We start from the raw sequence: 15,961 nt of genomic DNA on the forward strand, positions 1-15,961 counted from the left end.
GTATTAAAACTGCAAATTAATTTTTTGCCAATTATTCACTTTCGATGTGAATCAACGAGTGATTACTTCAAGTTATTATAATTATATTCACCGTGCGTTACGATAGCTTTCGAAATATTAAAAAAAAAAAAACATACTAAACTTCCATGAACGTAAAATAACTATAACGGTTGGATATGCCCTACCTTCACTTTCAGTTGAAAAAAATAGTAAGCTATCAAATTCAGTATTGATAGTGGAAATTAGTAAATACGCTTTGAAATAATTCGTCAGACATTTCCGTATATACAAATGATTGGCAGGGGATCGTAAATTTTTGGTTGTAGTCAGCTTTTTATAGAAGTTGCTACGTAAAAGAAAAATCTGTATATCGAACAAAGCATAATTCGGCGTCAATGTACGTTCAGGTTACTCTAAAGTATCGTCACACATAATTCCGGTGCTTCATTTATTCGACCCTGGTTGTTTTACAAATGCTACTTAGACCGATTACTTTTTGAGCACTATTTATTTGCCAGGCATTTCAGAGTCTAATCTATTTGTCTTTCCTATTAAGAGTCTTGAACAGAAGGTTTGTCCAACCCAAAACGGGTCCACCCCGCCCCCCGAGACGATTTGTTGAGGTCGCCCGAGTGACCTTTCTTCTCTGACGACTCGCACGAGAGTGTCATCACGTCTTTGTAATAACGCAATAGATAATGCCTAGAGACACGTGGTGATATACCTTGAAATCGGCGCATAGACCGCCTTGTTGTTTCGTCTCCGAAGTAACGCCGAAACGGATTGAGCATTGTTTTTGTAGTTTCATTGTAGAAAAATGCACCGTTAAAGTTCGCCTTTGGTCGATCGTAAATCGACGCTGTTAACTCTGTTTATCGTTCTCCCCATCTGAGAAAAAATGCTCTATGAAACACGAAGGCGGCCAGCGACACCGTTCGCGTCATAAATCATTTACAGATAAACATTTCCGTAGAAGTCGCATTACGCGAACAAGTGTGCTTAACTTGCATGGTGCGGTAAATTATGTGTACCCTAATTTCTGGAAGTTACTATGAAGTTACGGCTTTCAAGAGACAGCTAATTTCTAGTTGATCCCTGTTCTAGATATAACTAGCCTTTTACTTTTACAGAGGTAAAATGTGGTTACTAAACCAAGCAGGTGACATGATGGTTTACGTGAACTTTGCAATGCATGCTTAAAAAACGTCCAGATCCCTAAGACGGTCGAATATTTCAAACTTGCTAAAATTATTTATTTTTTAACTATATGATATTCATGTTTTTATAGGTATGTTACAAAAAAATACCAAAATACTCGAAGTGCGAATTCCGCTGAAGTGTCGACGCTTCCTGCCATAGCCGAGCCTTAATTTTATAACGATCCGATCAGTGACCTTTTATAGTATCAATTTTAACGCCACTCGGCCTAAAGCATGTCCGAGTACTGATTTGGCGGAACGAAATCGACGAAAGATCGAAACATTCACACTGTAGATAAGTGAATCCGCTTGAAGACTAGTTAAACACTGAACCCATTTCGACGGGATCAGTGACAGAGTCACACAGTAATACGATTTACTATGCTTATCGATGATGTTCCTTTAGCTGATCACAAAACAACTATGACAGTCGTAGCGTCCTATAAATGGTTAGTTCAAGAAATTCGGCCGAGGTTACTCATCTGTTTACTCTCAAACGAACCATCAAATTTAATAAACAACCGTTATTAAATGTTGAAACCAGAAACAATTGGCATTATAGTAGTTCGAACATACGAAATTGGCCATAATTGGATTCTTTACTAAATAGTCGCCCAATGCGTTGGCCTATTCATTTATAGTAACAGTTATTTATGACAGGCCATTAGGGTACCGCTCAGGTACAGTAATGAGTATTCGACCCACTCCGACCTGGTAGGCTTTACCGCTGTCGAGCTTTCCCTTTTGTTTGGAACTAAATACACACGGGCTAGGCCGTGACTAGACGCTGTGCTAGACCTAACCAACGATACCTAGTATACGTATATATATATATATACCGTATACTATTATCTAGCAATTCTCACAACAGGGAACTGCCTGAGTACGTGTTACACCCATCAAAAGTACGGATTAATCATCTTCGCTGAACGGATTTCATGGTGAAATGTTCAACAAATACATTGAAATTTCCGTGCCGGCTACTAACGGCTACCTGGAAGGCAGGATATAGTTGTCAAGGGAGCCCTCGAAAGATGATAGGCGACACCACACGCGAAGACATTTAATACAATATCAGTAGACATCAAGCGACATAAAGATCCATCCAAATGTCCGTTTAGTACTTGAGAAGATGTAAAAAACGATGGCACCCACTCAATAACTACAAGCGAAGTGAAACATACGATCCTATACAAACCGACGAAGGCCTATACCGTATTCTGGTATAAATTACAGCAAAATCAGCTGCTATAAATTGCTTTCTTGGAGTTGCTTTAAGAAAAGTCATTACATAGCCTAGCAATGCTACGTTTTTTTGGGGGCCTGTTACAGCTTCTCCGTCAGCAAAAAAAAAAACTATCATATAATAGATCTCAACGTTTATTTAACGTCCAGATAGGCCGACGTCCAGATCTCTATACTGCATTGAGCTTAATCAGTACCTTGCATGCCGTTAGCGAAGACACCGTTTTGGCTAAGAAAGAACCATAGAAAAGAAAGAGGCGCATGGGACCGCCATGAAGCAGAAGCAACTAACCAATGGTGCTTGTATGCAAACGTTGTACCTGCGTGTTTTCGTTACGCCAACGGCAAACAACAGATTATTTTTAGGTAGAGGATACGCCATTGCCGACTGTGTGTCCGAATCTTCCGGAAGAACGTTTTTATATTTTGTCGGCCGAATACACCTATTAGTTGAAGTAAGCCGCGGCGTTTTTGGTAGCGGCACCTGTAAGCTTGCACCTCGTCCTCGTCCCCTCCTGCCCCTCGCCTTGCGACAATTGACTGACGCTATTGTCGGCACGGTTGTCGAAAAGAATAAGCGCATCGGTCGTGTGGGAGCCACCTGCTATTCCGCAAAGTCTTCATGAGTAGTAGCTATTGGCAACGTCGAGGTGGCTGCAACACCTCGCACCTCTTTGTCGCAATGGCGGCGTGAGAGCGAAGAGCGGCAGCGAGAGCAAAAAATGAAACCGATCCCTACAGGAAAAGACTTCACGCTTCTCTGTCTGTGCGGGCTATACTCTAGGCTGTGTGTTTTGTGCGTATCTGAGAACACTGAGTGCCCGGGACTGTGACGGGACAGCAGCGTTAAGGGCAATTGTTACCACAGGTATTTTCAGAAAATGTCCAAATTCAAAGAAGCTTCAGGTGAGGCAGTTGCAAGTCCCTGGAGTAGTTTTAGCTTCCATCGGAAAAGCAGTGTGCCTTTGAGATGTAGAGTCTAGCGAGATTTAAGCTGACATTGAGGTTTAATTGGCAGAATTAATCTGCATAAAGGTATCAAAATATGCCTCTAACAGAAGGGTCATGGAGAAGGTTGGGCTTTGCGCCATTACTAGCAGAACCACTTTATTATTCTCATTACTATTTATTACTGTACTACGAAGCAAAGGTTACAAATCTTTTGTATTTTTAACGATTTCGCTGTTTGTTGTTTGACTCAGCTGAGCTAACATTGCCAACATATATATTCGAACGACAGCACAGAGATCAAGCCTGCTCTATCTACAATCCACTATCTGCCTGGCTGCTAGGGTAGTATTAACAGCTTTGATTGTTGAACAGGGTTGATCTATCGAAGTTCTGTTAGTGGTTGTCTGTGGTATCGCACATCGCGCACGGCAAAAGGAACAGACGCCGCTATATCAGTCAGAGCAAGGTTCAAACTCTTCTTCAAGCGTCTGCCCGCCTTCTTCATACTGAACGTTGGCGGTAATGAGGAACAAATGTGATATTGTTGTGGTGATAGAGTCCTCGTAGGTCCATCAAGATTGGACAGACACCAGCGTCTCCGTCCAATAGGTATTCGGGCTGGCGTCAGTCCCTGGTCTTTCTCTGCCCCCGCGTACATTTAGATTGTCGCAGCTCAGTTACCGCCGTTTAGCTCAGAGCCGCTAAGCGAAGCTCGCATTCTGCTCTAATCTAGCCCCTTACCAGATCGCCACTGAAACACTGGACAAGATCCTTGGCTGGAAAATGAAGCCGGTGAATGGTGGGATAAGATAACACTGCCGGCCCGGACGCAGCAGCAACAATCAATGAGTCATCTTCCAGAGAAAGGCGAACAGAGCGGAGTTCAATCGAGCGATTCTTAGAGTTGACGGGATATCATTGCTTGAATGAGCCGCTTCAGTATAATCTGTTGGTAAGTTACTAGCTCGGAAGCGCCGAAATTGGCCGCCAGAGGCGCCTACATCGTGCGGACGGACTCAACATTTAGTCTGGGTAGCGTGAGAGGTTTGCTTGGCAAGTAAAAACTATCGTGATAACTCAGTAGCTTTAGCCTTAGAGGGGTCGAAACATTTCTGCTAGACGAAACAGATTCCGATTGAAGAATAGCTCAGTTATTAGTGATAGAGCTACATTATTTTAAATGATTTGCGATTATTGCAAATGTTCGCCATCGAACGAACAATGGTAACGTGTTATTTGTCGTAAGTCTCTATGTGCAATGGCCCGAAGTATTCCAAAACTAATTTTAAAGAAAGCGCTGGGAAATTTAGGAAACGATATAGTAAAGGAACTCGCATATTTTTAGTGAAAGAAATTACATTTTCTCCAGTGCTTGATATTATTAATAACAAATATAGGAATGGAAACATATTTTGTTTGTTGTGTGAAACAGCTAAATGTATTTAAATAATTAGCGTAACAAGTATACACCACATATATTTCGTATCTGTGATCGACTATCCAACTTCAGGCGTTACCTGCTCTACCGGACCTGAAGCAAAGGTCCCGTCGGCTAATAACGACCCGACCGATCGGGTGCATGCTAAGGGTCAGTTACCTTTTGTCTTAATTTCGCTGACTTTCCGCGCTAATGTTTGCGCCAAGCAGCGGCAGTCGTCCTTTAGTGCTTGCGGTAGCTTCAAACAGAACGTATTTGTCTCGCCTCGTGCGAATGCCAATCGCTAATGGCCGCTGCAGCGGCCAACGTTTAACAGTCGATGAATGACAAACGAATCTAGTCCCGCTTGAGCCACCTTAGTCGATGTTCCCTTTTAGCTCTCTTTGGGCCCATTTTTTGGGTCAGTAGACCCCCTTCGGGCGTGCAAAGTAACCAGAACATCTGAAAAGTTCTACTGGGTCTAGCCAACTGGTTGACATATAGACACGGAACTCTGGTAAGGCGCAGATCCGAACATTTTTCTATGGGAAACGTTCCACACAGGCCTAGCGCGGGCCTGCACGAAAAAGGCGTCATGACAGACACCTGAATTTACGTGGAACAATAAATATCTATATCTGACTATACTGCATCGTTTAATATCGGTGATTACAGAAAGAAGACACGCTGGCCGCTACGGTATATCGTTTGATTGTATTCGGTCACAGTGAAGCATAGGCTGCTGTGTTCAGGATAAGCGAACGGCTAGAAGCGCTACGCTGAGGTTACATTGAAGGCATTAAGCTATACTTTATTTCAATGTATGGACTTTAGTGTGAGCTTAATACGCTACCTTTGGCTGTTCAGACTTGAGGCTCTGGAATAACTAGAACTGTCATAAACGGCATTTTTCCGAGGGAAATTTTCGGATGACTAACCAAGTGATATCAACATGGATTAGCTGCCGGGAAAACTCGAAGATGATGTTTGGCTTCGTGCAGACCATTAGTCATCTTGAAATTGTCTCAGTGACTACTTCTAAGGAACTTCTTGTTTTCCTTAACTGCTGAACTAATTACTCATTATGCTTTTTTTATACTCAGCGAGACCCAAGACCCTTTACTTTAGGAGTAAACTCGAATAATATTTTATATCTAAAAGAAGCGAATGCTGATATATTTACTTAATAATAAATAAATAAGTTACCGATCAGGCAATCAAGTCGCATATTCCAGTGCCCAATGTCCGTATACACTTTTGTCGGCTGCGCGTTTATTAGGGTTTCGTGTTCAATCCCCTTGATAGCTTAGGGGGTAACGTATATGCCTTCGGGACACGTTGTGGTCTAGATTCGAGCCCAAGCGTAGATAGATTTCATCTCGTGCTAGAAGACTGTCGTCTGTCTGAATGGAACGTCTAGCGACGATACGGGACGTTCTAACGTGATGTTCTAACTGGGGAATACAATCAATTTACCGAACAATTAGAGACAGGCTACGACCTTTAACAAGTAGGAGCACACCGAGGTAGATTGCTAACCGGATATAACATCATGAGGCCTCCGTAACGACTGATAGCATTATACAATTGAAACGTAATGTCTCGTTATTAAGAGATGACAACGACTCCGGCAGCAGGTGATGCAAGGAAATCTGGAAAGGACTTGCAACAGCATCCAAAGGTAAAGTTCGTCAGGCTCTGAGAATTAAATGCAAATAATGAAAAAAACGCAAGTAGCTAAACGTCATGGTTAGGCGGCCTTTATGGCATCAGATGTTTGCTTCCGTGTCGATACCGCGCCAGATAGTCGGTACGTGCATACTCAAAGGTTCACCAGAGGCGTTATCAACGCTCTGTCGATGGGCGATGCTAGCGCGGCCTGGCCTAAAAGGAATGGCTGAATAGCGAAAACGCTAAAGCGTACCATTCAATTGAATCGTATATTTGAGTGCGCTGAGGTAGGCAAGAGCCTGTGGACACGGAAGCGTCAATTGAGAAGCAACGAAGGAGGGAACGACTGCCGCTTTGTATGTCAACTCATTGCTCTTTCCAGTGATGTCAGCCAGAGTGCTCGGTCGGATCGTGGGCAGGGTTTACCGCGCTCAGCAGTTTGCATTCTAAGCGGTAATGGTGATACGCGAAACGCCTGACACATAAATAAAGACAGGTATGATACCACCAGTACCGTATTGCTGGTAGAGCTTGGGGAAAAAAGGGCACACCCGTGACAATACCCGCTGGATTTTAATACCTGCTGTAACTATAACGAGCATCAAAGCTGCAAATGTCAAAAACATACATGAATACATCTGAGTATGGCTCCGGAGAAACATATGGACTCGCGTGCCCTCGTAATATTTAGGAATAATCTGAAAAACATTGAATTTTCAACTTTTGTTCGTACTCTTACTGTTTCAAGTGACAAAGAAAATAGGTAGCGCGTTGCATTGGACGTGAGGGCAACCTAGCAGCGTAATCAGCACAACACTGCAGTTATATCGTACCACGCTAGGTTGTCGTCGGAATTACCTGTAAACCTCCTAATTAATATATATGATAATGGGTAGCGCAAAGTAATATTGGGGGGTAAAGCGTAGACCCTTCTTTTTCTCGATAAGCTGTTTTAGCTGCTACACACATGTAGCTAGAACACCTTATGTACGAGACACAGCATCGAACTACAACTAGTTATTGTACAATAAATCAATTGAATTCTAGAGAGAAATTTGTGATGCCTGACAGCCAATTGCCTATGCGCAATGAATGAAAGCATATACGAAACAAACAGGCGACAGCCTCGCCCTGTTCTAGGCCAATGGACAATGGCCAGCGATCATTAAAGACATGACATCACTGTTAAAGACATCAAGGTCGTTCGCGATATTCTTTTGAATGGATGGACCACGACCACGGGTGGTGCGATTTTGCAAAGACAGAGCCGTTAGCTTAGATCTATATTAATATGCACAACACGAGTGTTAGAGGAAAGCCAGACAAACAACTCGAAAAATGTTGGAAGGTATGTTATTACATAAAAGGATACTCAGAAACGTGCGAGAAAAAGACGTGGCTTCGTGTGACTGAGCAATTCGACTAATTTGTTTCTACTAATTTCAAACTTCACAGAAGTCGATGAGGTGACGGAGGTATCTCGTGCGCTGGCATCATTGTTTGTTGAAAGGACAAGATGCCGTCCTGTCCAAGGACAGATGCTTTTGAGTATACAGAATTACTGAGTATACAGTATTTGCCCTGTAATTAATGAAAAGTCGCTATTTCTTCTCTACAGACATTTACGGCATGGTGCAACTCGCATCTGCGGAAGGCGGGAACGCAGATCGACAACATCGAAGAGGACTTCCGCAACGGTTTAAAGCTCATGCTCCTGCTAGAAGTGATCTCTGGCGAGACGCTCGGAAAACCGGACAGAGGTAAGTAGATAAACTTGCACAGTGGCCCAACTCCTAAAACAATAAATTTAATGTAAGCGAGGCCGCTGACGCACCTTGTCTTTATGGCCATTATATGGCGCCTACTACACTATTCAATTCGATCCTGCGGCGCAGACCGATCACACAATAGATAATTGTTGCAAATGTCTTATGACGCAGTATGAACGTGAGTGACGTATCTGTCTGAGAGAAATTTTGGAGTAAGCCTTTATTTTAGGCTACATGATGGAGCAGTAGCAGCAATAGCAAACAGCGGTTATTTGCGTGGTTGTACTGAAATGTCAAACACTTTCTTAAAAAGCATGATCTGACGTCCACCTACTTACTTGAAGGATACAAAAACATCCGTCATTCAGATGCGAGAAAGAGTTCTGGCTTCGTATGACCGCCACACCAAAACTGCTTATTACTATAGATATGTCTACTTTAGTAACTTCGTTTTAAGTTAAAATCGTTTTATTTTATACATATCGATGAAATAGGTACTGAATGGCTGGAAACGTTACAGTTGCAACTTGTGTAGATTTGTCGACCATAATATAACGAATTTTATCGGCAAATAGATTATTTCGAAATGATAATCATATTGAACTCGGTCGCAAAATACTCATGTAAACGACACTTAGAATAAGTGCCTTCATAATGGCCAATTATATAACCAGTATTTATCGACAAAGGATCAGATATGACCATTGCACCATTAAAAGTAATATAGGTTTTTCTTATTACATGATTAAACAAGATCTTGCTTTAGGGTGTAAGGATTTATCAAAATTCAGGCCATTATCACTCGACATAGCGGCACACTTGATGTGATTGATTTTTCACTGTTACGTGAACTATTCTATCTAAATACTTTTGATACCCTTTTGGAATTTTTGATACTCCAGCTAGGTGATGTCTGACTGCCTCGTTTGGATGTCTTGTTGCGAACCGCGCAGCCCACCCCATAGGGCATGACAACTGAAGTACTCAATCAGTAGGCGGAGGTGAAAATAATCCTTCGTCAGACCGACCACCTACTACAATAAAATAGAATCCTAGAGGGCTTGCTCGTAGTCTGCTATATCGATTCATTCCACTTGTTGGTAAAAGTAACAAAAGCGATTGCCCTCGGCGATTGCCATTCTGTCGCGTAATATGTACCACTGACAAGCGGCTTTAGTCATAGCTCAAATACTTCGAGCACGTGTTACTCATTGCTCTCCGTTTATGCCTTCCATTGGTGAACTAGTTTCTTTGCTAAGCTCCCATTGCAAGTCGATGTCTTAGGTTGCCATGTTTCTACTTGGAACAAGTAAATCAAACTTTGAATCTGATACTGCTGTATATTGTTAACAACGCCATTCGAGCTGCCTCAGACCAATGTTAGAACCTAAACCTCGACACCGGCAAAGCAAGACTTCTAATATATACAAGCAACAGATCGTTCAAGTCTTCGACTACCGACTGATTTAATTGAGAGCTAAAGAAGAGCATATTTTATGATAGCGTTAACACTAATGCAGCTTTAACGTGCGCGGAATTCTTGCCCCATGCAAAATCCATTTTGATGAGGTCGGAAAAGGAAGCGGGGCAAGGGGTAGGGAACCTTGACGATGAGGCGCTGCTCTTTGAAGCAGCATATAGCACACGCAACGTTAACGGCGATCGCGTTGGAGGTTGGTACCCGTCAAAAAACGAGGGAAAAACTGGACGTAAGGAGCTGCGGCCTGTGAAACCTCGAGATGGGAAATGTTTAAGCATTTTATGGCGGGGAAACTGAACGGGACGCCACAACACCTGCTAACAAATACTCTTGGTTAGATCGGTCGTTAGCTTGTTGAGTGACCGACTCTCGATGGTTCTCGGCTACGATATATTGCAATGGACCCTTTGACCATGTATGCGACTATAGGTAGATCGGTCTAATTGTTGCCTTGACACTTTAAGCGATCACAGGCAGATTAATTCAGTAACGTTTATTTTTGCTTGAGCTATTTTTTATTGACGGTGGTGACTTATCGGTTTTTGGTAATTATGCTAGAGGAAGCCGGTTTTTTTGTTGTGCAAAAAATGAAACTGAGTTAGAATCTTTCAAAGGATCTCGCAGTTATGTAGATGTATTATTAATGCCTTTTGGCATTCTATTATGCGTATATCGTGTTTTTTGTTGAAAGACTGCTACCCATGAATAGACACTCGTTAGATATTATTTAAGGGACCAAGAGAAAAGAACTTCGCTCTAGCTTAACTTTATTTATTTGTTGGGAAATTACTATTCCTCTTGTTGCGTTGTGATACGTATTTGTTACCCTGGTATATTTCATTGATGTGTTTTTACCGATGATGCACTGCAGAGGCCGTTGCACTGCGTTTTTTTTGTCCATTTAAATTTTGATTAGTGTTTTCGTTTGAGCAATTTAGCAGATTTTGCTTCCCACGCTTGGACTTCAAAAGGCTGGTAAGTACTTGTGTGGCTTAGGACTTGCAGCGCGCCAAATTCCATTTATTCATAAGATTGCGCTATTATCTTGTTAGTAGGTGGCCCGCTAAAATGGATGGGGCATTGGAAAACTTCACGTACACTTCACGCTGTCTGCTGATCAGATAACAGTTAGGAACGAGCACTTCCAAGGAATAGAATTAAACAATTTTCTGGGGGGTTGAACATCTCAATATTATTCGTTCGTCAACAGCGATAATGTGACTGGCCTATTCGAAGCAGAAATACTGGACAGCTTTTAGAAGACCCCACGATGTGCCAGTCAATTCTTGCACGAAGTTGTCGCTAGGTATAATAGCAGATATCAGCTGCCAACTAGGACTAACAACTAGGACCTATTACCTGGAAGCGGAAGTAAGAAAATCGACAATGGAAGCTATATCACACTAAGCGATTCACCCCAATGCAGAATGAGCTAGCCATTAAGCTGTAAAATCATAAAAAGCCATCGAATTGTAAGAAATTAGTTCAGACAGATATAGTCACTGTAACAGACCCACCTTTCATTTAAACTGCGGATCCTTTTTAATGGGTGTTGATTTTGGTGAAGCTGACAGAATAGGTCAGCTGTGGGCGTCATGCCTACCTTTCGTTCGTTTCCACAAGTAGGCCTTGTTGGTATCGTTCAAACGCATGAAATAATTCCAACTGGCATACAATTTTTTCACACAAACGTTGCATAGTCGTGTTGAGGCGTTTCAATACTATCAGAAAACTACAGATAGCTGATCTGGCGATTTTGACAAGGCTTTCCGGCTGAAATATGCTTCTCTCTTCCCTTCTGCCGAAATAGACAAAACATAAATGGGCATATCATGTTTGATTTGTCGGACCTCACTGTTCCACTAGTAATCCACTTGTCCACAAGAAAACCACTGAATACAAGATTGCAGCCTCCGGTGCGCCTCTTCTGATATATGATTACTGCTATTGCTATTGTTGTTTAGGCAACTCATTCTGCTGGCAGGGGGATTCATTGATTCAACGTACCTTTATAATTTTGTATTCATGTGAGATGATACCTGACGCACATCGCATGCCCGCCTTTTACTCATGTGATCGGTGACGCGCATTTTTTGCGTTTTCATTGCCAATACTAATGACGACAATGCCGCCCGCGCACTATAGTTCAAATAAACGAACGCGGCCGAGCAGGTGACAGACGATAGATAGACCGAGACAGCAGCGCCAACACAAACACAGAGACACCAGCGCTAGGAAGTTCAGCTTTGCCCCCGTGTCAGTTTTCGTTGTTCGGTGATAATGAACATAATGGCAATTTCTAAAGTTGCTTGTAGCCGGTAGCCTGTAGCCCTTGTGGAGATGGCATGCGGACACGCATTCGTACAACTGCGGCCACTGGTATTACTCTGATAACCGGCAATATTACTGATCTGTCATGTCTGCTGGGTAGGCGATAGAACATTTTTTCATTAGAGCCACTGTGAGAGCAATGATTAAATACAATAGATAAAATGCTAATAACAGGGATGCTGATATTTTTAAAGCTTTCTAAAACTATTAGAACCTGTGCTTTAATGTAGGTAGGGGTGCGGTGGATAGGGCTGCGGTCGAATAGATCTTCTATTCAGGAGCAATATCGTCTGATATAATCAGGTTATAGGAATGGCCGTGGGCACAATATTGTGGGATAGAACTGATTCAGGAGGTGTGATCGAGTTGGTTATCAAATGGTATCGATGAGTTGTTGTTATTATTATGAATTAGTATTTATTACCACTGAAAATGTATATACAAGTTTTAAGCAGCAAGTAAGTTAATAACATAAAGCGAAACGTTAGTTTAACGAACGACGGGCGTATCAATTAGCCGTGCATCCGCCCACTGCTACGCCTACCTATTACGCCTACGCCTACGAACCTATTATTAACAGCAGTGCAACACTGAGTTGCGCTTCCAGCGGAAATTAATGTACATCAAATTTATGCAATGAGTCTCATAAACGTTAGTTTTTGCCATAAAGTGGGTCGGTTTTTGATGCGTGCAGCTGTTAGCATTTGAAGTTTTGTCGTCAAAAAAATATTTGCTTCATCTAATGTCAACGTAACCGTGTTTCAAAAGTTCGCCAGAGCTGTAAAACATATAGTGGCTCTAAAGACAAAAAGGCCACTTGAAATCCGTTATTCTGTTGGGAATTTTTTTTTAAATAATCAGCCAGAAACATTGCCAGCAATTTTGGGTAACGAAACGATATATTTCTTATCGCCGAAGTGCGCAAGTTTTGTTATTTGAAATAAGTTCTTTATAGTATCAAATCAGGAGCCCACCGAAATCGATTACACTCCCTTCTTTTCGAACCTTCTCGTAAGAGCGGATTAGGCCGTTGTCATAGAGGCAACATTAGTGCTATTAGCAGGACGACAAAACTGCTGGCCGTTTTCTGACAAAAAAAAAAACAAACTTGAGTAAGCACGAAACTTGTTGTATTACTTGGCAGGCCAATTGGCGCTATCATGTTCCTCGTTATAACCTGGTTGAAATAGCCTAAGTAAGCAGTCTTTGTGCTTAAATACGAGTTTTAATGCGAAAAAGGCGATCCAGGGTAGGGTGATCAGGCCGACGAACCTTGAAAGAGACATCGCAGTACGCTATGATAGGACTATTGTGTCTATATTACACATTCAGAGATGTCATTTCTTAGGTAAATGAGTGTTAATGAAAAGTTGATGCTATTTGTTTTGCTGTAACGGTTGCGGCCATTTGGTGCATTTGCCCGGTTCGAGTTCCCTTTCTTATTATTAGATCTTCATCTGTTAGCTTGAGGAAGTGAAACTAAGTTCTTTGAACTTCTACGATGTTGAATTCATTAACAGAACGCATAAAAATCAACGTAGGCTGGTACCGTAGGGTGTATTCAATGGATTATGAAGGCCAATGACATTTTTTTCAGTATCCTCTCGTCCTTTTGTCTCTCTTGACTAAAAGGCATGATAAATCCTGTCGAGTTTAGGACGCCTGTCCACTGGTCCAATTCAGGACTACACAACCCAATATGTTCATCGTTTACAAACGTTGATATAGAGGTATTCCATCATCATCATCATACACAACAGCAACTCTATTGTTTATTGTTCCAAGCACAACGGGCTGACCTATCGTGTCTGGTGTCCTCGAGTGCCCGTGACGGTCCTATTACGCACTACTGCATCTGACAAAGATGATGTGCTTCGTCCGGATGATATGAACGCAAAGCTGGAATAGCGAAATACCTCGAAGCCTCAAGCACATCTCAGAAACACTATAAATGGCGACAGATGGCTACGAAATCTCAAGCAAAGCTTACCACCAAGATGCCGCCTCTGCTGCTGCTGCTGCAGCAGTGGTTGATATAGTTTCTTTCTGCTGATGTCAGTCGTGACATGTTTCGCTGTTATGCGTCCATGCCTTATCTTATCAGTGTAACAATGGCAGGCAACAGTCGGAGTTGAAGTTGGTCCTTGTCATGCTTGGCTCACACGCGCAAGTCTGTTGCAAAAAGGGTTTCACAGCCGGTGTCGAAATTATAATGGACCGTTAGCGCATGTCCCGTGGTGAATGCAGTTTTTGAACTTTGAATTGAGTTGTAGTGAATTGGTACCGGACAGTTGTTAATGGCTGAAAATAACTCAACCACGAAAGACATAGAAGATAGTTCTATTTATTGAAGTGGCCCACTATCGTCTACATGGGGAAAACTGTGCATACAGAACGCTACTGGTGCCAGCCAAAGGGTACTTTCAACTGATTGGAACGATACATTATTTTGTCAGCTGTTAACGCCAATTCTCACTTCACTGATCGACCGAGCACCGGTGAAAGATTGATAATCAAAGTTTAACAATGACTGCGAAAATAGCGTCTATCGTATTACGATTCGGCGATTCTATAGCTATCTAAACGGCACACTCTGTTGTTATCAGAAAAACTAAACGTAGGAGACGTCTTCTGCATGATCACCGAGACTATATAGCCTTCTGAGAACCTGCGCAATCTTTTTTTTCGTAGACAGCTCCGGTTCTTGATTCGTTTTGGTTCGCTTCAGTACCAACGACATAGCAACTGGCAAAAGTAAGCATAGGGACCTGAGTACCCCAGTCATCTGCAGCTTCCGCAAAACTTGTACAGTGTTGCTCCTGCAGTTGACAAAATGATCAGCGATCAGATGCGCGATGGGGTTATTTGGAACGACTTGTGCAATCATTATCTAGAGGGGTGAAGGGATGATACGCGCGTTCATTCACCATCGTCGATTGTACCGTGACCTTCTTGCGGTGTTTTGGAAACGACTGTTTCGAAAGGCACCGCAAGAACTTCGTGGGGCTTAGCCTATAGATTTCTAAAAAATTCGATAGAAGGTAAAGCGAACAAGACGTTTATTTGTGAGCCAACTTTAATTAGTAGATCGATACAAGCGTCGCGTTTTGTCGCTCTCTCAATTACTAGATTCAGCTACTTTACTAACCGAGCCGTACGTGACTAGATCAAGAGCTAGTATTGGAATAATGCTAAGAAATTGGCAGCTGTGGGCGTAAAAGCCTATTGTTCAATGGAAATAAACAGAACAAAATCATGAAGTAACGCTAAGGAAAGCTAGCGATAAAGGGGGAACCGGTGAAACGTTTGATAACTCATGTGGGAACCGACCGACTAGAAAGTGATTGAAATACCTTGAAAAAGGCCGGATGAGAGACACCAAGCTAAAATTTGCCGTTTTGACTGCTCTTGCTTGAACGAGCAGCTTTTTCAAAGGGCAATCGAAGCTGAGAAAGACAATTTCCGTTACGGGTGCGGCTTTGTTGCTAAATGCGATGGGCACCATCGTTGTAACTGTACTTTGTGTTAAAAATGTTATTTGCGGGCAGTCTGTAGGGCACCTGACAGTTGAGTCTTCTCTGCAATTGGCAGTAATTTAGGAGTAGATGAGCATACTTCAAGGATTTTCCCTCTTTTTCCGGAGAAAAAGGTCTTTGTGGCCTAAAACAGATAGAGAACAAAGTCGCCTGCAGAAAAGTGTTTGAAACGTTGTGCGCATAGAGCAATAGATGATATCGATGTCAGGTAAAATGTCTCGTTTTGCCCAATTGCTACAGAAATGAAGGAGCAACGTATTGTTTAAAGGTGCTATGGACTGACCTTGTTCTTCAACTGTCGTCTAGTAGGCTCTATCATTAGCTGGTACGGAAGTACAGTGCAGACTACTCAAACGACAAGG

The 15,961-nt window shown here is 42.3% G+C and overlaps 2 protein-coding genes across 9 annotated transcripts in view; one reads left to right on the forward strand and one right to left on the reverse strand.

Annotated features, from left to right (window-relative positions):
* mib1 (E3 ubiquitin-protein ligase mind bomb 1) overlaps positions 1-11,880 on the reverse strand; it is a 39,546-nt gene extending 27,666 nt beyond the window's left edge. For 3 of the 4 annotated variants that reach the window (XM_086986305.1, XM_022803583.2, XM_086986304.1), the window contains exons 1-2: positions 11,740-11,880; positions 11,250-11,530 (exon numbers count right to left, since the gene is read on the reverse strand). The gene's annotated coding sequence lies outside the window, so the exon portion shown is untranslated. The remainder of the gene's footprint in view (positions 1-11,249; positions 11,531-11,739) is intronic. The other variant, XM_086986306.1, reaches the window with a different exon arrangement.
* The window catches only part of Actn (alpha actinin), a 30,746-nt gene that overhangs the window by 7,428 nt on the left and 7,357 nt on the right, over positions 1-15,961 (forward strand). For 3 of the 5 annotated variants that reach the window (XM_022802537.2, XM_022802535.2, XM_022802538.2), the window contains exon 2: positions 8,102-8,243. In XM_022802537.2, coding sequence (XP_022658272.1) covers positions 8,102-8,243 — 142 coding nt within the window. Of the gene's footprint in view, positions 1-8,101; positions 8,244-11,944; positions 12,160-15,961 lie in introns of those variants that run through there. The other 2 variants (XM_086986308.1, XM_086986309.1) reach the window with 2 other exon arrangements.

Source organism: Varroa destructor, unplaced genomic scaffold (assembly GCF_002443255.2).
Source record: "Varroa destructor unplaced genomic scaffold, Vdes_3.0 BEIS01000004.1, whole genome shotgun sequence".
NCBI classification, from domain to species: Eukaryota; Metazoa; Arthropoda; class Arachnida; order Mesostigmata; family Varroidae; genus Varroa; species Varroa destructor.